General features: G+C 37.0%; 1 protein-coding gene across 1 annotated transcript in view; it reads left to right on the forward strand.

Annotated features, from left to right (window-relative positions):
• Positions 1-675: 675 nt before the first annotated feature.
• The window catches only part of nfat5a (nuclear factor of activated T cells 5a), a 28,587-nt gene continuing 8,884 nt past the window's right edge, over positions 676-20,378 (forward strand). The window contains exons 1-9 of the mRNA XM_056452223.1: positions 676-988; positions 9,015-9,140; positions 14,645-15,161; positions 16,171-16,354; positions 17,601-17,791; positions 17,970-18,142; positions 18,596-18,730; positions 19,407-19,459; positions 19,562-19,694. Of these exons, the coding sequence (XP_056308198.1) occupies positions 916-988; positions 9,015-9,140; positions 14,645-15,161; positions 16,171-16,354; positions 17,601-17,791; positions 17,970-18,142; positions 18,596-18,730; positions 19,407-19,459; positions 19,562-19,694 (1,585 nt within the window). The 5' untranslated portion in view covers positions 676-915. The remainder of the gene's footprint in view (positions 989-9,014; positions 9,141-14,644; positions 15,162-16,170; positions 16,355-17,600; positions 17,792-17,969; positions 18,143-18,595; positions 18,731-19,406; positions 19,460-19,561; positions 19,695-20,378) is intronic.

Genomic DNA, 20,378 nt, shown 5'->3' on the forward strand with positions numbered 1-20,378 from the left:
AATAACATACAGCATGAAAGAAACACTTCACTTTAAATGCACTTAAACAGGCTCATTTTATATAGTTAAACAGTTGAGTTTTACCATTTTTTTTACCTATTCAGCAGATCTCTGTGTCTGGCAGGAGCATTTTTAGCTTAGCTTAGCATAAATCATTGAATCGGATTAGACCGTTAGCATTTCACTCAAAAAAAAAGAAAAAAGAGTTTTGATATATTTCCGGTTTAAAGCCGAACTGTTCTGTAGTTACATTTGTTTACTAAGACCGACTGAAATAGGGAAATGATCAAAACTCTTTTTTTGCAATTGTTTTGAACGAAATGCTAATGGTCTAATCCAATTCAACCATTTATGCTAAGCTAAGCTAAGAGTGCTCACGCGAGAGCTGAAGACTGGCTAAATAGATTAAAGTTGACTTGTAAAATGAACATGAATTTTAAAAAAGTGGACTGTTCCTTTAATTATACAATTTTTTAAATTTTTTAAATTTTTTTAATTATACAATTAAACTAGTAAAGAATATATACAAATGTGCCAGGAACTTTCATTAGTTATAAGTTATGTAAGGTATATAAGAAAAGCAAGCACTATCACAGCTAATAATCATAATCATATGTGAACAGTCGAACAATAATAATCTGTCAGATCCAGTGGAGCGGCGGTCGTGCGCATGCGCAGGAAGGGGGAGGAGTCGCTGAAAAAAAGGTGAATGGCTGTTGTGGCTGCTAAGCTGATCAGATGGAGAAAAAGCACACGAAAAGCTTCCCGACTGTGAAGTTGACCACACTACACGTGCTGTAAAGCCTCGATGAGGATTTTACGACAGAGTTCATCTCTCTTTCTGTGCGCTCTGCTGTTTAAGCCGAGGGTGAGAGAGTCGCTTCCTCTGAGCTCATGAGGCTTTAGCATGCTAGCATGCCCTCTGATTTTATATCTCTCCTGAGCGCCGATATCGACCCCAGTTCTCCCAAATCTCTCTATTCCAAAGGTAAGAGCTCCTCATTACAATGCAGCCTCCTTCTCGTTTTATTCATTTACACTAGCGCGCGCGCGTGTGTGTGGAGGTGTTTGGCTGTGCATGAGTGTGAATAATCGCTAACGTCACTTAGCGCGAGAAGAGAAGAGCACGCGCCGCCGCTCTGTGTGTGTGCGCGCGTGTGTATTTATAAACTTGTGTATGTGTGTGTGAGTTGGTGTGTGTGAGTGAACACGAGTGTATATCTATACATGTGTGTGAATGTGTGCGTGTGTATGAGCGAGAGAGAGAGTGGGTGTGTGCTTGTTTACATTTACACACAATGTAAGTGACTCGTGGCTCCGAGACAACCGATCTCTCTCTCAATTCAGTTCAATAGTTGCTTTATTGGCTTGACAAATGTTACAAAAGCAGTTCTAAAGTTTACTTAAAAAGTAAAATAAAAGTATACATGTATTTATATATATATAATAATTAAATAATATCAACAATACTTCATATTATTCAATATATTACATTAATATTCAATATATCATATTATTATTCAACATATCATATTATTCATACAAATCAATACAAAAATAATAATATTTTAGAATAAACTGTGCATTTAACAATCAACATATTAGGATAAAACGGCAATAAAAACAATAATAATCAGTATATTTACAATGATTAAATTATAATAAACTAAATGTGTGTGTGTGTGTGTTTTTGCAGGCGCATCACTGATGTTTATATATATATATATATATATATATATATAGCACCGCTAGAAGGACACAGTCAGTTTTTCCCCTAGTAAATATTGCAGTTGTGTTTTATTGTCTAACTCTGTGAATTGTGGGTAAGTGCTCTGGAGTTTGGGGTGGATGTTTCTCTGATGTGCTGATGTTTGTGCAGTGGGTGAGGAAGTGTTCCTCCGTCTCCACCTTTGCCTGGGCACAGTGTGGGCAGATGCTGCTCTCTCTGCGTTGCCAGTTCTGTCTGTATCGGCCCGTCTCTACAGTCAGACTGTGAGCACTCAGCCTGTATTTGGTCATTGTTGTTTAGAGATTTTACTGCAAATGTCACATCCATAATGCTGGAATCGCTCTAATGTTGTTTTGAAGTCATAATTACATACATTTAAGACCCAATATTTAAAGTAGAGTGAATGAACGAATGTGCAAAATCAACTTTACCCCAATCTGTCTTTGAGGCTGTGGCACATCCACATCTTTCTCTTTATTGTACAGTATTGCCAAATCATTTCATCCATGTATAAAATAAGGAATGTACAACTTCTTACACTAGCAAATTAATAAAAAATGTGTGTTATAAAAGAAGAAAATGACTGAAAAGGCGAACAAAACCAGTCAATACCTTATCATAATTGCAGTTTTAAACTGTGTAGATTATTTAAATCAGGCAAATTAATTGAATTGATTAATAATTTCCTCTGGTGTGGCTTGTGTACACATATTTTGCAGCTATTTTAGCTTCCATGTTATCCTTTCTGTGTATATAGTGAAGTTTCTCTCTCACACACACATACATACACTCTTTTCTTTCTCTCTCTCTCTCATACACACACACACACACACACGCTGTTTCACACATACTGAATGGCATATGCAGAAAGAGATCCTCACCTATCATAATGAATATTTCATCTGCAGCATGTAATCTAGCTGGCAGTGTTGGCCTGGTTTATTCAAAGCTAAGCAGCTCACAGATCTGGCTCGTGTCTGATGTTCATATTCTGATCATGTGTGAATTCTCTGACAGTGAGTGTACAGTATTTCGGATGACAGATACAGTTGTGGTCAGTCGTGGGGAAGTTAACATCTCTGTTTACATGCAGATTAATGCTGCAGATTTGAATGTAATGGAGATTTTTGTGTTAATTAAGAACTGTCAGATTAATTTGTAGAGCTCACTATTATGCACTCATCACCTTTATTGCTTGCACTGCTGGCATGAATGACATAAATCCTGGCACTTGTTCAGAAGATCTGCACTTCTCTTACGTTTTTAAAGCAATAATTATGCTTAAATTAGAGCTGATATCTATAATAATAATATTCCTATTAGCATGCACAATAGCATGGTGTATTATAAAGGATGGAGTATATACTGTGGGGTTTACCTGTATGTTATGGTATGCAAAATAGAGTAATATAATTTTGGTTGAAATATAGATGCTGTCATACAGTATTGCCATTTAAACAACATTTTCAACATTCTTCAAAGGATCTTCTTTTGTGTTTAACAGCAAATCAAATCTCAAACAGTGGACAATGATGACAGAGCTTTCATTTGCGAGTGAACTGTCCCTTTAAATCATGCCATGAATGGAGTAGCAGAGCCCTAAACACAACCCACCACACATTAGCATCATGTTGGCCAGCTTTGTATCCGCAAACAGCACACTTTCTTTCTGAAAATGGCATATTTATAGTTCACAAACTCTTTGACCTGGGTCACGGGGTCATGCTTTTGTGTTTCAATCACTTCAGACAACTTTGTAGTGCAGACGTGTTTAATAGTTCCTCCTAGGAAGTGCTCTGCTGGTAATTGTCTCCATTATTTGTGTGCCTCCTGCGTTTCACAAAGCCAGTGATCGCAGACATGAAGCGTGTAATTATTGTGACACTTTAGCCTCATTTCCAGCTTCAGGGGCAGTTTTTCTGTCCTTTCAGATTCTTTTGCACTGCTTTAATCCAAGGTTAGTGCAGTTTAAGCTCAGTTTTATTTAAAAATTTGCTGTAAAGTTCATTAATAATTTAGTTTTTGTTTTGTGAATATTTGTGCTTAGGTATTTATTCAGTGCTTGGCATAAATGAGTACATCTCCTTTTGAAAATCAATATTTTTAGTAATTTCTTAGTGAATATAGCCAATACATTTTCACAAATCGGTTTTATTAAACAGTTATTTTTATTACAATAAGAGTTTGTGCACTGAACATTTTTAGGAATTGAAACAATATTTTTTTAATATCAACAGTGGCTCAGTGGTTAGCACTGTGGCTTCACATCCAAGGTTGCTGGTTTGAGTCCCGGCTGGGTCAGTTTCTGGGTGTTTCTGTGTGGAGTTTGCATATTCTCCCCGTGTTGGCGTGGGTTTTCTCCGGGTGCTCCAGGTTTCCCCCACAGTCCAAACCAGGCATGGGCAAACTCGATCCTCGAGGGCTGGTGTCCCTGTAGAGTTTTGCTCCAACACTAATCAAACACACCTGAACACCCTAATTAGTGTCTTCAAGATCCCCAGAAAGCTACAAGCAGGTGTGTTTGATTAGGGTTGGTGCAAAACTATGCAGGGACACCGGCCCTCCAGGATCGAGTTTGCCCATCCCTGGTCCAAACACATGCGCTATAGGGGAATTGATCGACTAAATTAGCCGTAGTGTACGAGTGTGTGTGAATGGGTGTTTCCCAGTACTGGGTTGTGGCTGGAAGGGCATCTGCTGTGTAAAACATATACTGGAATAGTTGGTGGTTCATTCCGCTGTGGAGACCCCTGATGAATAAAGGGACTAAGCCGAAGGAAAATGAATGAAATTAATAATTAGAGTTTATCAGAGTTAACAGAACATGTTTAGTGCTTTCACATCTTAGATTAACAAACTTCTTTTGTTATATAAATATATTTGCAAAATAAATTAAATAGTTGTTTGAACAAACACTGAATTCAAAACCATGCAACAGCTTAAATTAATGAAAGCAAAATGGCCACACTTTACAATAGTTTCATTAATGTATTTACTGACATGAAGTAATTATGAGCAATTCTTTTATAGCATTAATTAATTGTAGTTCAACGTTTACTAATGCATTATTACAATACAAATTCATGCTTGTTAACATTAGTTATTGCTCTGCGAGTTAACGAATTAACGATGAATAAGTCTTTTTTCATTAACTGAGGTGAACAAATACTGTAATAAATGTATTGCTCATTGTTTGTTCATGTTATTAGATGCATTAACTAATACAGCATTATTGTAAAGTATGACCGTTAAAATGATGAAGAATTCAGACGAACTTCTTCATATTAAGAAGTCATGTATGTAATTAAACATGTCTAGATCACATGTTTTTGACAGTAGATAAAAGATAGAGCATGTTTTGATATATATAAAATATGTTTTTGTGTTTGACTGATGTGTTTGGTTATAAAAGCGTCATCTACATATACGGTACTTCTATAAACAGCCTCAGGTCAAATTAAGTGCTTATTAATTCTGAGAATGATGAATATTTTTGGCTAATTATTGTTTTATTTCAGTTTTTCTGTTGTTCGCTTCATTCATGCTAGATTTACAATTATTGTGCATTTTGTACTTTATTTAAAAATGTTTTATTGACCAATAGTCTCATGCTGCATCCCATTTTGCATACTATCTGTCCTAAATAGTATTTATAAATAGAACGTGTGTGTCCCAGAGTGTAGTGTGTTGAAAAGAGTACACCAAATGCTCCACTGTGTCTGGTAGAAATTGTGGAACCGTCCGTACTCTTAACAGCTAATATTACCCACAATACATTGCACTTTGGACATGAATTTGATTAGAACTACAAACTCGGGTAAAAAGTGTAAACAAACTACAAACATGGCGGACATGCGAGTCCAAACATCAAGTAGAGAGGCTTTGTTAAAACTGAATGACTATTAATTGTTTACAAAAAAGTACATACTTAGGATATAGTATTAATATGCAAACTGAGACGCAGCATTAGTTTGCTTTTACTTAAATAATCTAGCTTTAATCCCTGCACCTATTTCCGATTGATAACAGAATGTGTATTTTTTTATAGAGCATTTTTATTTAGGTAATATATAAAGGGAAATGTTTAAATTAGGAGTTTTAGAATATTAATCATTAATCAAACTAAAAGATTGCATATGACTCTTTTCAGTGTTGTTGTTATTTGTATGTGTTTTTGTACAATGAAAGAAACCGATAAGTTTGCCTGATATTGACTATAGGCTTTGCCATGAATATAGCCAGTGCTGTTGATATGGCATTAAAACATAAATTATTTAATTCTGGACTCTAAAACGTGGTCTAGGCGGAGGAGAAGCGGACCGTCTCATTATCTGTTTGTTGTCCAGGGATGTTGGTGTTAAAATAGCAGGAATGCCGAACATGTGGAATGCAGAGCTTGGCTTGGGTTTCACCACAGCTTTTTATTTGCAAAGCATTTCTGAAGCGAGTGTTGATCCAGAGTCCCATTCCCCTCTCTCTGAGCTCCAACGCTTTGGTTTCTGCCATTGTGAGCTGGCACCTTTTATCAGTAAGGTAAAAAAAAGTGTGCTTGACACGAGGGCTGTACAACGAATGGATTCAGCATCATTAAAACGCTGCATGTCCACACTATAGTTTTCAATTCTTTCCATCATCCATGCATGAAAAATACAAACGCTTGACACATAAAGTACATTTAATGTATCACACCTCTCTATGAGATGGAGATTGCATATGCTATTATTTTCAGTAAGCAAAGACTGAAACTGTTGCTCGCAAAACATTTTCATAAGCTGAAATACAATAAAATATTCACAAAGAACTAAAACAGTCACCGGAAAACCAGAATTTCTCATTCTGTGTTGTAGAATCTGACCGGCCGATATTTACACAAATGCCCGTAGATGCGCTTTTACAGACAAACACATCAGTCAAGCGCACGATCGTATATAAAAGCATCTTAAATATAAAGCATCTTATAGTTTAGTTGCTATTGGAGCTGTATTGCACAGTATTCATGTCCAGCAGCCCTATAAATAGTCCCAGAAGTTTCAGTCAGAGTTGTTGAAGGCCAGATTAACATGTGAAAATGTTCTATGTTTGAAATATTAAGCTATTTATTCAATTAGGTCTGCAAGCATTTGCCTGTTATGAACGTCACCGCAAATACAATCTGAATATTCACTCTGAAATGTCAATAATAAATAATTATTCATTGTGTTTTGAAGTGTCCACGATGCATGTTCATGATCACGATATGTAGAATTATTGAATATCGACATGTCTCGACAGTTTTGATTCACATTTATTTGTTTAAGTTTCATTGTGTAGTTTTGGAGTTATCAAGAGGATTGCACAAGAGTTCATGTAAACTGTGCAAACACTAAATGTGTTCTGTTAACTCTGATAAACTAGAATTACTAAAACATAATGTATGATAAATAAATTGATAAATTGATGCACTAAAAATGAGGTTTGCTGTTTTTTTTTCAAACTATTCATCTAAAATTAGCTGAAACAGCAGGTTGTGACATTTTAATTCATGTTCAATCCACTTAAATTAGCAAAAATTCATAATTTAACATAATTTAACCTCCCTCCAACACAAATCGATTGATTTAATTCATAAATTAAAAGCTAAACGTACGAAACCATTAATGAAACAACCTAAAATAAACAAAATAAAAACAAAAATGAACCAAATGTGATAATAGTATTAAAATAAACACTGAATTAAAGTAGCAAAGTTATAATAACCTTTTCACAATATCATGTTCTTTCTCTGTATAAACTACTACACGTGATGTGGTGAAAGCGCTGAGCTCTTGTGTGTGTGTGTGTGTGTTAAATACTGTAATCTCCGACAGTGAAGTATTGTTCTGTTTGTTGTTATGGGAAGTGTGTGTGTGTGTGTGTGTTGTGTTTGCTGTGGTTTACTGGTATCGTGAGAGAAGCTGTCATGGTAATATCTCTTCAGCAGCACAGATGCATCATGGGACGCGGCGCACCATAAACACCTCGTCTGCTTATTAAATATCTGCTGCTGCTCGTGATAGAGGATCTGTCCAATATGTCGTCTGTAAATGTGTGTGACGTCAGAGCTGCTAATAAAGAACGCATGCAGTGAAGGAAAATGATAATAACTTCTTTATTGCATTTAAACTCGTCTACATGCTTCTCAGACTGTAATTTAGCAACATTAAACTTTAATTTAGTAAAAAAAAACAATATATATGTATAAAAAAATATATGTTTACTCAATTTTTTTATGTTGAGTGGTTGTAAACAATTTATTTGTGTTGAATTTAAACAACCAAATTAAGTTGAACATTGCTCAATTTAAATTGTTTGTTTAAATTCAACACAAATAAATTGTTTGCAACAGTTTTGCATGCCACACTTTTTTCAGTGTAGCTGTTATAAAATAGTTAAACTATTGTATAAAAACGTGTTGTAAAAAATCATGTGTTTGAAGACTCGTGCTTTATGTCTCGACTGAAGGCAAAACTAAACCACTTTTTAACTAAAACTACATTTTATCAATGTGTTACATCTATTCTCCAGTACTTGCTGACTGTAAATTCAAGACTGTGTTTCCTAATGTACCCCCTTAGAACCGGCACTAATGGAAACATGGCTCACGTCTGGGTTTTTTCCAGCATTCTTCAGTATATCTTCAATAGTGTTCAATAGAAGAAAGCAACTCAAACAGGTTTGAGGAGGATGAGGAAGTTTGAGGGATATCTTTAGGTGATCTGTGTCTTTAATACAGGTGTAAACTGGATGTAAATAGTTTGAGCTCGTCCACCTTCAGTACCAAAACATGTTAGATTAGGGTTTTATTTCCTAATGTGAACACTCGTGTGGTGGAAAGAGCAGCTGCTCTCTAATACTGACCAAACATGTGATCCGTGTTGTGAGAAGAAGAATCAAAACAAGATATTCTGACTTCTCTGTGCTCCAGCAAAACACACAGAGATGGGGGGAATCTTTGCTGCCTTCTGCGCTCTTCTCCTCAGTTGTTTCTCCTCCACTCGTCGAGTAACATGGGTTACACTTAAAGAAGTCCTTACGTGTTTATTTGAGCAAAACTGATGCAGAGTGTGACCAAATAAGAGGGAAACTAGCGTCGAATGCTGATGTAATGACGGTAATGGAGCTACTATAACATGTCAAACAGGAACATTCAAAAAGCAGCTCATGTAAACACAGTAAACATATTGTTGTCTTATTCAGATTAAGGAAGATAATTTGATTACTGATGTCCATGTAAACGTAATCAATATTGTGTGTGTGTGTGTTTCAGAGTCTGTGTATGACCTGCTGCCTGCAGAGCTGCAGCTGCCGTCGCTCGTCCTGCAGGAAAACTCCAGCATGAGCCAGAAGAGCGGTGGAGAAGCCGGACCTCCTCCTGCTGCTGCACTGCCCACAGGTACAGGTGTGTGTGTGTGTTTCAGCTGCTGCACTGGCCACAGGTACAACCTTACTGTGTGTGTGTGTGTGTGTGTGTGTGTGTGTGTGTGTGTGTGTGTGTGTGTGATGTTGATGTGACGTTCATTTTTGTTGCTCTGCTCTCATCCTATAATATTTACTATTGAAGGCAGAATGATTCGACTTCCTGTGAAATGAATCACTTTACAATTATTTCCCAAGTGATGTTTAACTGAGCAGTGACATTTTTCTCAGTATTTCCTAATAATATGTTTTCTTCTGGGGAAAGTCTTACTTGTTTTAGTTTGGCTGGAATAAAAGCAGTTTGAAACGGTCTAATAATTGTTAAGCTCAATATTATCAGCTGCCTTAAGGAAATATAAACACTGTTGTTCATTGACTTGCCTAATTAATTAATTAACCTAATTAAGCTTTTAGATTTCACTTTAAGCTATCTTGTAAAATATTATATACTAGCATCATAACGAAGATAAAATAAATTGGATATTAAAATTATATTTTAGGTGTCACGGTGGCTCAGTGGTTAGCACCGTGGCCTCACAGCAAGAAGGTCGCTGGTTTGAGCCTCGGCTGGGCCAGTGGTCCAGTGTTTGCATGTTCTCCCCATGTTGGCGTGGGTTTCCTCCACAGTCCAAACACATGCGCTATAGGGGAATTGATTAACCAAATTGGCCGTAGTGTATGAGTGTGTGTGTGTGAATGAGTGTATGAGTGTTTCCCAGTACTGGGTTGCAGCTGGAAGGTCACCCGCTGTGTAAATCATATGCTGAAATAGTTGGCAGTTCATTCCGCTGTGACGACCCCTGATGACTAAGCTGAAGGAAAATGAGTGAATGAATTATGTTTTAAAAGTGTTTCCAAATCTTCTCCATGTTAAACAGCACTCGAAAATATTTCTAGAAGAATTTAAATTTCACAGGAGGCCGAATAATTTTCCCTTCAGCTCTTTCATTCATATTTTGCCTCTATTTTTATGGGTTTGTTTGGTGCGCTGTGCTTTTCTAGTGCTGCTGATTGTGCTTCCCGTTTCTCTCTGTCTCGCTTTATTCGCTGTTTAAGACCGTCTGCACCAGGGTTGGGCGATGTCGACCAATTTGGCATCGTACGATGTTTAATGTGAAACATCGCGATGGACGATGGCATCGTCGTCGTAGGCGGCGGAGAATTAATTATTTATGAATAATTAATTAATTCATAACAAATTAATTATTAGTAGCCTACCGTTTCAACCTGACCTGCATGGACTGTTTTACCCATAATCAAATCATAAATAAATAAAGAGAAGGTACACACAAATGACCACCTGTCAATCACTTTTTCCACAGGACTCTGGCATGAATAGGCAGAGTGATAGGTGTCCTTATAATGACATCCACACACTTGGTTGCTAAAAATGGTGCACAACCAAAAGTATCTGAGGTTGTCATTAAAATGACTAAGAACGAGCATGAAAGCGAAAGACTGCAGCAGTGTACTGACGCTGTGACGTTACCTGATAGATTCAAAACAGCGAAGAGTCGTCAGATAGAGACCAGATTAATTAAAGATCACCATAAACAACTATAGGGAGACGCCATCCAGCGGTACATCCTAGACAAAGTGTATGACGTGCACTGCTCTCTGGGGTTTTGTGCTCAAAGCACTCGCTGACTGCTGGAGCTCAGATGTGCACATATGCTAGACTGCATGACAGTGTGTGTGTGTGGTCATGTGATGTGCGTTTGAAGTGTGGAAGGAGGGCTGTTCAGAAAAGCTAGATGAAACACCAGTGTGGATGTGGAATGTTTTGGTTTTTAAAAGCCACTTTGAAACTAATCTGTATTAGTGTAAACGGGGCCTGAGTGTGTATTTTTCGCGAGGGGTTGCTGCTGCGACAGTGGAGGGGCGGAGGATTGTGATGTCTCTCGGCGATGGCATCGTCTATCGACCCAACCCTAATCTGCACGCTCTGACCTTTCTAGTTTTCGCCTTTTTTCAATCTTCTGGCTGTTCAGATCATTATGGCCATTACTTGTCAACTTAACCAGAGATCCTCAGCTCAAATTTATCCTTTTGATCATATATTTTTCTGAAGAATGACAAGCGTACAGAAATGTGTAATCTTTAATGTGCAAAATGGATGTATAATGTTTATGAATGTGATTATATTTATTCAGGAAGGAAGCAGCATTATTAATGTTAAGGTCATTCTGGATAATAAATGGCAAAATTTGTAACATCAAAATTGGTGGATTTATGTAGATCAGTGTTGATATAATTCAGTCATATATTAATGAATTAATCAGTTCCTGTCTGATTTTTATTACACATTTCTTTATTATGAAATGCATCACAACAAAGCTACAAAAGTAGTTCATACGTCGTTTTTTTAACATTAAGAAATGCCACATAAGCAACATCCCATCAATTACTTAATTTAATCAAGCACGTTTACAACATATTGCTTAATTATTTTAATCACTTTAATTTGAACAACTTTGCTTTAATCATCAAAGTAATTTTAACTATATTGCTTAGTCCTAATTAAAAGACATCACTGTGTAATGCTGCAAGTAGCCAGTAGGACGCTACACAACTTCCCATTGGGGCAGGAAGCTGAAGGATCATTAAGTGAAGCAGCACAGACAAATATGAATGTTTTTGCTGCAATAAATCAGAGGTAAAACAATCAAATCAAGCACCAAACTAGGAAAAACTATGAAAAAACGGGCCCAATAAAATAGTCATCTAAATAAAATACGGATGTCTTTATGAATATGGTGAGTTTTGCTCAAATTATGCTGACCAGATTCATTTTTTGCTGATGTCTACATGAGATGACCAGCGCTTCTTGTTTATCGGCTGTCATTTGTGGTTTTTATTTCAGGGAGTTCCCTCTGAATCAGGGAGCGTCTGCATATAAAATGGTCTGCAGTTCTCTGCTTCGTAGGTCAGAAGCTTGTTTATTCTGTCTCCATGGCAACGCTCAGTCCCAACCAGATCCTCCAATTGGCATGCATTAATCCAAACCTGTCCAGCTTTATGTCTATGAGAGGCTGCTTGAATAGGCTGGCCAATCAGATCGCCCGATTGGCATGCATTAAATTGACCAATAGTGTTAAAGCGATCAGCACTAGGTTACACAGGAGTCACAGCTAATGTTCTGTGTAGCCCTTACGCATGCATTGCATTTTATATGATCGCTTTTGGGCCACTGTTGAGATTATATATTAGGTTTAATCGATATACAGTTAAAGGTCAATATTATTCGCCCTCCTGTGAAATTTTTCAAGTGATGTTTAACAGAGCAATAAAATTGAAAGTCTTATTTCCTTTAGTTTGGCTGGAATAAATCAATATTATTCGCCCTCTTAATCACTGTTGTCCAATAACTTATTAGCTTCATAACCTAGTTAAGCCTTTAAATGTTACTTTAAGCAGAATGCCAGTGTCTTACAAAATCACTAGTCCAATATTATGTAGCTACTGTCATCATGGCAAAGACTAATGATATTAGAGAACAGTTTGGTTCAATTTACACTGTTTACTACTGTCTTATTACCTGCCTATTATTAAGATATTAACTGTTTATTAGCATGATCTTATTTTACATCCCTAATCAATATCTAAACCCAACTAACTAATAATAAATTAGTAGCTTAATGAGCTAAAATCATAGTTAATGGTGTGAATTGGACATTTAAAGGGCACCTATTATGCAAAAATCACATTTATCCGGGGTTTAACTCCAGTTGTGTGTCAGCAGTGTGTGAATATCTCCAGCCTCTAATGGTAAACATGAATTAATTGTGTTTGTGATAATCAGACTTGATTAAAACAGTCTGCTGAAACACTTTGATTGACGTTCCCCTTTTGTACGTGTCATCAAAGCCCCGCCCACTAGTCAGCATTTCTCCCTAGCTGTGTCTCATTTCAGAGGCAGCATCCTCCGAGTCCTTTGGAGTCCACACAAGCAGAATCGAGCAATTTGAAGTGAGACGATCTCGCATACAGAGGTCAGATCTCGTCGCCTTGCAACCTTTACAGCTGCCGTTAATAAGCCGGTGTTGTGCCGAGAAACGCACCCCTGCAGTAAAATGCACCCCCTCTGATATGTGCTTCTATTAACTTAAATTGAATTGTTTAAGTTGTATAATTGAATTGTTGTTTAAGTTGTATTTGTTTAAATTGTATTAAAAATACAATACAATATTGATGAGATTAAGTGAAGTAGATAGTTTAATGTGTGGTTTAGTTTAAAAACGACAACATTTTTATATTCTCCATTTGTTTAAAACTCACCAAAAGGGCTAATTTTAGAAACAGGTTAATGACATCAGTCTACACCACAGTTAATATTTTTATTTGGCATTTGTTTGTAAGGCTAGAGCATTTTAAAATGCTTCACTTCTTGTTTTTGCTTTATCCATCAGAATAATAATCATATTATGTTTTAATTAATTATTTATTTGTTTATTTATTTATTTTCTAACCCTAATGAAAGTCTATGAAGGTGTGCATTTTACTGCAGGGGTGCGTTTCTTGGCACATCATTTTAAAACTTATGATTAAGCGATTTTAAAACTTATATTAAGCTATCTGAAGGCAAAACAAAGTTTACAGAAGCTGAAAATATGTTTCCTATGATCTAAACATGTACACAAATAATGTAAACTGTTTATAAAATCACTCTTTAGTAAGACACGTCATGCTCTTTTTGTTTATTGACATGTTTAGATATCCAAGTAAAATAAACCTAATTCATACATTTAATCTGGAGCTTTCTTTATCAAAAACATCCTGCTGTTATCAGCGCGCAATGAATCTTGGGATGTTCGAGGCCGCAAAGGATCCACCACTTGGGAAACTAAGGATGCATTTTGAGGCTGCGTTTGAAGGAGCCTTTGAATTTTTTTCCGAAATGAGACCGCCTTCGTCGCGCCGCGATGATGCAGCGCCCTTCGATTGCATCCTTCGGAGGATGCAGCATCTGAATTGAGATACAGCTCCTCAATAGAATAGGATGTTAGTTTTTTAATCTGCCACATATGCGTCTGTAGCTCCGCCCTTTCCTGAAATGAGAACAATCTCATTTGCATTTAAAGCGACAGTCATCAAAACACCACAATTAGGATCAACGCCTAAAATGGGCAGTTTCAGAGAGCTGGAGAACATTATCTGTGTGCTATTCTCAGGTCAAACTTCACTACACACTTTAGAGACAGAAGAGACCCATTTTACATCTTGTATTCACTTTAAAATAAAGTGTGACCAGAGATTAGTCCTGTTTCAAATTGTGTTGGAAAATACTAATTTCGCATTAGGGCGACTAATGATGGACTTGATAATATGGGACTGAATATTATATCAGCTTCATCAGGGCTCTGCTGTAATTAGCACAGATAATAAAAGCCAATGAGCAAGATATGATGTGGAGATTGCGGGACTGCTAGCCAGACATGAATGATCCTGTGTTTTTACCCTCCTTTATTGTGCACACTTCAGATGCCGCTGCCCCGTGCGCCGCTGCCTCCTCCCCAGGGGCCCTCAGCAGTACGCTTCCCTCCTGTCCCAGCATGCTCTCTGCTACCTCAGCAGCGGAGCAGACGCCGGAGCCGCAGCCGGAGCGCATGGAGCCCGCATCAGATGCCGCACAGAGCCAGGCCACCCCCTCCAAACGCCGCACCGTCCTGAGCATCTCGCCTCCTCCGGAGGACCTGCTGGATGACAGCCAGATGTCCTGCCAGGACGACGCGCTCCCGAATCTGGACTCGGAGCAGAGCAGCACCATCTGGCTGGAGGATTCAGTGTCCAACTTCAGCATGGGCAGCAGCAGCTCCTACAATGACAACACAGAGGTGCCCAGAAAGTCCCGCAAGAGGACGCCCCGCCAGCGCCCCGGCTCCAAACCCGCAGCCCGAGAGGAAGCCGGCATGGATGTGTTTGACGCCGACAGTGCTAAAGCTCCACACTTTGTGCTCTCACAGCTGGGTTCAGACACCAAAGTCACACCCAAAGCCAGGTTGGTCTTCATGTTTGACCTCATAAAAGGTTTTTAACACGGGTCACCGTCCCGATAGCGGGATGCTTTAGTTTACGTCACTCAAATTCCTAATCTAGTCATGACAAAATATTAATATCGTTGGAAAGGTCTAAGACTTCTGAATACATATTTTACCGCTGTTTTGGGTTATGTAGGAAGAGTAGGTTTACTGTCACCCTTCAACCTGTGGGGCCCTATACGGTTACATGTTTCATCTATAATATTGTAGTCTAAATATAACGCAATCATGGCAACCTGTATATCATTGCAAAGCTTCATTTCTATTCTTTTTTGGATATTATATTGTATATTCTCATATTATTGTATATTGTTGGAAACTAAACTTTAGAATTGGTGAGGAAAATATGGTATGATGAATAAGTTTCATATCACTCAAACCATACACAGAGATAGGGGCAACCTTATAAGGTTGGCAGTTGAAACAGGATGTCGTCTGGTGGTGATGTTTGGTACTGCACCTCCCAAAAACTCTGACTGAAAGCTCGGTTTTTGAGATATCAATTTTAAATTTGGAATGTAATTTATTCAGATGTTTGGCTTTGATTTTCTGTCCATTTTAGGGTAAAATAGGTTTTGTAAAAAATATATATTATCTACTATACTGAAATTGATTTTATATATATATATATATATATATATATATATATATATATATATATATATATATATATATATATATATATATATATATAAATATAAATTATATTAGTTTTTCTGGTAATTCTGGTTGATTAATTATAAATAAATTAATCTACCAGATTTATCATTTTAATAAACTTAAATTTGCATCATTATTTTTATTGATCTTTTGGAGCTGTTTTCACAGTGTCTTCTTTAAAAGGAGACCAAGCTTACATCTATGCACCAAAACACATTAAAGATTGTCAATAATTGTCTATTTCAAGAATGGGACTGGCAAATTTAGTAGGGAAATTATATATATATTTTTTCCCATTTTTACCTGTAGCTCCCTGGAAGTGTCAAATAGCCAGAAAGGAGGAGTTTTGTCCATTCAGTACCCGCAGAAGTGCGAAGGGAAGGAGCTGAAGATTCTGGTCCAGCCGGAGACGCAGCACAGAGCGCGATACCTCACTGAGGGAAGCAGAGGATCTGTCAAAGATCGGACGCAACAGGGATTCCCTACAATAAAAGTAAGAGCTTCAGAAATATTGTATTAAATATAAGAGATGTTGGATTAGGGATGCACCAAAACCAAAAACTCTGACTGCACTTGGTCAAAAATCAAAAATGCTTTGTATTAATTATTTATCATTTGACTAAATCTACTGTAATTCTGTACTGTTATTATTTATTAGGTGTGCAAAGTATAGTGTAAACACAGAACACATGAACAGCAGTAGAACAGAAATGGAAATAACATAAATGTGGATAAACAGCAAAGACAAGCTGAAGATTACTGGCAGTATTTAGCATTTATAATCAATTATAGTATCAATAATAATACTAAAATTGTTGATGGTGTAAGTAAAGTCCTGTAGTGATGGCAACAGTGATATTAATATTATTATTAATTTTAATAATGATGTAATAAAAATATTATTGATTAAAGACTATATAAATTGAACTCAAATTATACAGATTTAATTAAAAATAAACATGTATATATTTTTAAACATATGATTTTGTCTTTTGCTGCTTATTTAAAACAGATTTTCAAATTGTTTATTTTATGGTGTATTTAAAATAGTATTTTACATGTGTGCCAACAAGTTAATTTCTCTTTTCTTCTGTGATTAATAAAGTGGAATTAATCACTCAGACAGTAAAAGTGCCATTTTATTGACAGTGTAAATAAATAAATAAATAAATAAATAAATAAAAGAGTCGAGAGGCATAATTTTACCAGCATTGCTGCCTTTTTTCTGTCCTTTAGCTAGCAGTAGATTTACAGGCTTTAAATTTAGCTAACAGTGTTGTGCAAGCATTATATATATTTTATTTTGTGTTATAAACTACTTGGATGTGTTTAACTATATGCTGTAATAAATTTGAACATGTTTTTTCTTCTTGTTTAATATGTATAGACATTCCATAAAACATTAGCTTATGAATAATTAGCCGAAAGTGATGGAATTGTAGTAGGAAAAATGTACACGGATCTTCCATTGAAATGAATGGATTTCATAGCACAGTGCTTTCTGTGTCCAGTTTGAAAGCCGATTCAGACCGCACAGATACAGAAACTAGCATGCTGAACATTGCCTTTTCATATGCATTTCATTTTTTGCCTTTAATAGGATTATATTTAGCCATTTTTCTCTTGTATTCAAAAAACAGAAAGGCCCAATCTTCAGTGCATCCCTTAACTGTACCAAAACATGTTTATTGCATTGATGCAGTCCATGTAGTAATGTGTGTGTATATATGGAACCTCAGCTAGATGGCGTCAGTGACCCAGTGGTGCTCCAGGTGTTTGTGGCCAATGATGCTGGACGTGTGAAACCTCATGGCTTTTACCAGGCCTGTAGAGTAACAGGACGCAACACCACGGCCTGTAAGGAGGTGGACATCGAGGGGACCACGGTAATCGAAGTAAACCTCGAGCCGACCAGCTCTATGACCCTACCGTAAGCATCTATTATCATGTCACTTCTGATGGAATTTAGTTACTACGGCTGCACAATATTTCAGAAAATTATCGCAATGTCCACGTCACAGAGAAGTGCAATAAATTAATACATTTTCTGTGATTTCATTCAGTTGTGTGCCGATTCACTGACAGTGTAATGTGGTGTGTGTGTTCAGCGTGGACTGCGTTGGCATCTTAAAGCTGAGGAATGCAGATGTTGAAGCCCGGATCGGAGTTGCAGGATCCAAAAAGAAAAGCACTCGCGCACGTCTGGCCTTCAGAGTCAACATCCCGAGACCCGACGGATCTGTCCTGACCCTCCAGGCTCTCTCCTCCCCCATATTATGCAGTAAGTGCCAAAAGGAAAAGATTTGACATTAACCCTTGTGTGCTGTTGGGTCGTTTTTATCTCTGAGTCTTAATTTGGGCACAACTTTCTCTGTGTTTCAACAAATGTGATGATTTTTGGTGACAAATCTTACTTTGACACATATTTTGGGAAATGCTTTCAATATAAAACTCCGCAATACACACTCTGGCCAAATTGACTTCCTCTTGGTTATGTTGGTGGCTGTTTTTGCCCCATTGACTTCCATTGTATCACATTTTTTGATTGCAAAGCCATGACCGCATATAATCATGCTTCTTGATTGTTGCTGGTTTTCCCTGTTGGGAAGAGCCACAATTTGTTGTTTGTACTGTTGAACATCAGTTTCGGTGGAAATAAGCTTAATTTCTGGCTCTTACATGGAGTATAGGGCATATTACTGTTTATAGCTGTATTTTTGTCTCATATTTACAGCTCAACCAGCTGGAGTGCCTGAAATCCTCAAGAAGAGTCTTCACAGTGATTCTGTAGCAGGAGGAGAGGAGGTCTTCATAATCGGCAAGAACTTTCTCAAAGGAACCAAAGTTCTTTTTCAGGAAAATACATCAGGTATTACATTTATAAACAACATATGTCAAACATGTAATGCTAACACCGTGTCCTAACAACTCGTGACACGACAGGATTCCAGCAACATGTAATTTGTGTATCCACATCAGACACAACATGACAGAAACATTTAAACAACAGCCATTCAAAAGCACAGAAAGGACAGGTTTATAATTCTAATTACACATTATCCTCTTTAACATTATTAAAAATACATGCTGAGTGCCTGATGTGTGTTGGTTTGCACTGACTCACAGCTCTAATGTTCAGTTACGAACTGTATCTTTGCCATTTTGTTTTCAAGAACTGAGGTGAAGTACCTGCTGCCACTTTCAGACAATAACTATCATGTTAACTGGTCTTCAAACTTTCATTAGTAGCGTTTACACTGAATAAAGCACTTTTATCAGCAGCTGAGGTGATCATTGTCATAGTACTTTATGCTGCTGTGTAGCTGCGACGTTGCAGAATGTAGAAATCATTTATAAAATAGTAATTTTGCATGTCGGTTTAGTGGATGGTGAGGACAAAAACTACTTTTAACATGGAAAGATAGATTTAATTGTGTTGCAACATTGTGTTTTGTGTGGTTATGACTATGTCATTATTATAATACATTATTATGGCATCATACCCACTGTAATACAAAATATTGCATTTACATTTTATTTTTCAGATGAGAATGGTTGGCAGGCTGAGGCAGAAATTGACATGGAACTTTTCCATCAGGCAAGTGCAGGGCATGGTTTTAGAGTTTGTACTTCTATTAGTGCATGTTTATTATTCATAAGTATCTTACCATAATCATCATCTTAACATTTTTCAATTCAGAATCATCTAGTGGTGAAGGTTCCTCCATATCATGACCAGACCGTGGCTGCCCCGGTGTCTGTAGGCATCGCCATTGTGACAAACGCAGGAAGAACGCATGATTTACAGTCTTTTACTTACACTCCTCTAACAGGTTTGTAAAAAATATAGGATATAGTGATATATTGATAATTATTGATTAAGAATTCATTGTAAAATCCTAGATGTGAAGTCGGAGCTTTTATTTTAGGGTTGGGGAATCATTGCTTGAAGGAACGCAATTTCTCAGAGTTAAACAGTTGAGTTTCACCATTTTTTTTAAACCTTTCAGCCAATCATTTCGCTTAGCATATATCATTGAATTGAATTAGACCATTAGTATTTACAGAAGAGTCAAGCTTTAAATAGTAACATTATTGAAACTCATTAGTCAATTTTGAGCAAGATGCTAGCTTTCTAATTCGATTCAATTATCTATGCTAAGCTAAGCTAAAAGTGTTCTGCCAGACCTGGAGATCGACTGAATGGATTGAAAAATGCTAAATCTCAACACTAAGGGAGTTATAAAATGAGCAAACAAGTGGAGTGTTCCTTTAAACGATCAATTACATGGACCCACTTTTTATGCTAGAGATGCTGTTTGCCATGTGTTTATTGGATGGGAATATTTTGCATGACAAACAAAGGATGAAGAGCCATGCATAACTTACTAGGGAAGATCAAGTGTGCTTGGGTGCATCAAGTAAAGCTAGTTTTGGTAAGGATGATAAAGAATTGTGAATCTGCATCTGAATGCTATTTGGATAAAGGTTAGTGAATATTTTTGGTTTGGTTGCAC

The sequence above is a fragment of the Danio aesculapii genome, chromosome 25, assembly GCF_903798145.1.
Source record: "Danio aesculapii chromosome 25, fDanAes4.1, whole genome shotgun sequence".
NCBI classification, from domain to species: Eukaryota; Metazoa; Chordata; class Actinopteri; order Cypriniformes; family Danionidae; genus Danio; species Danio aesculapii.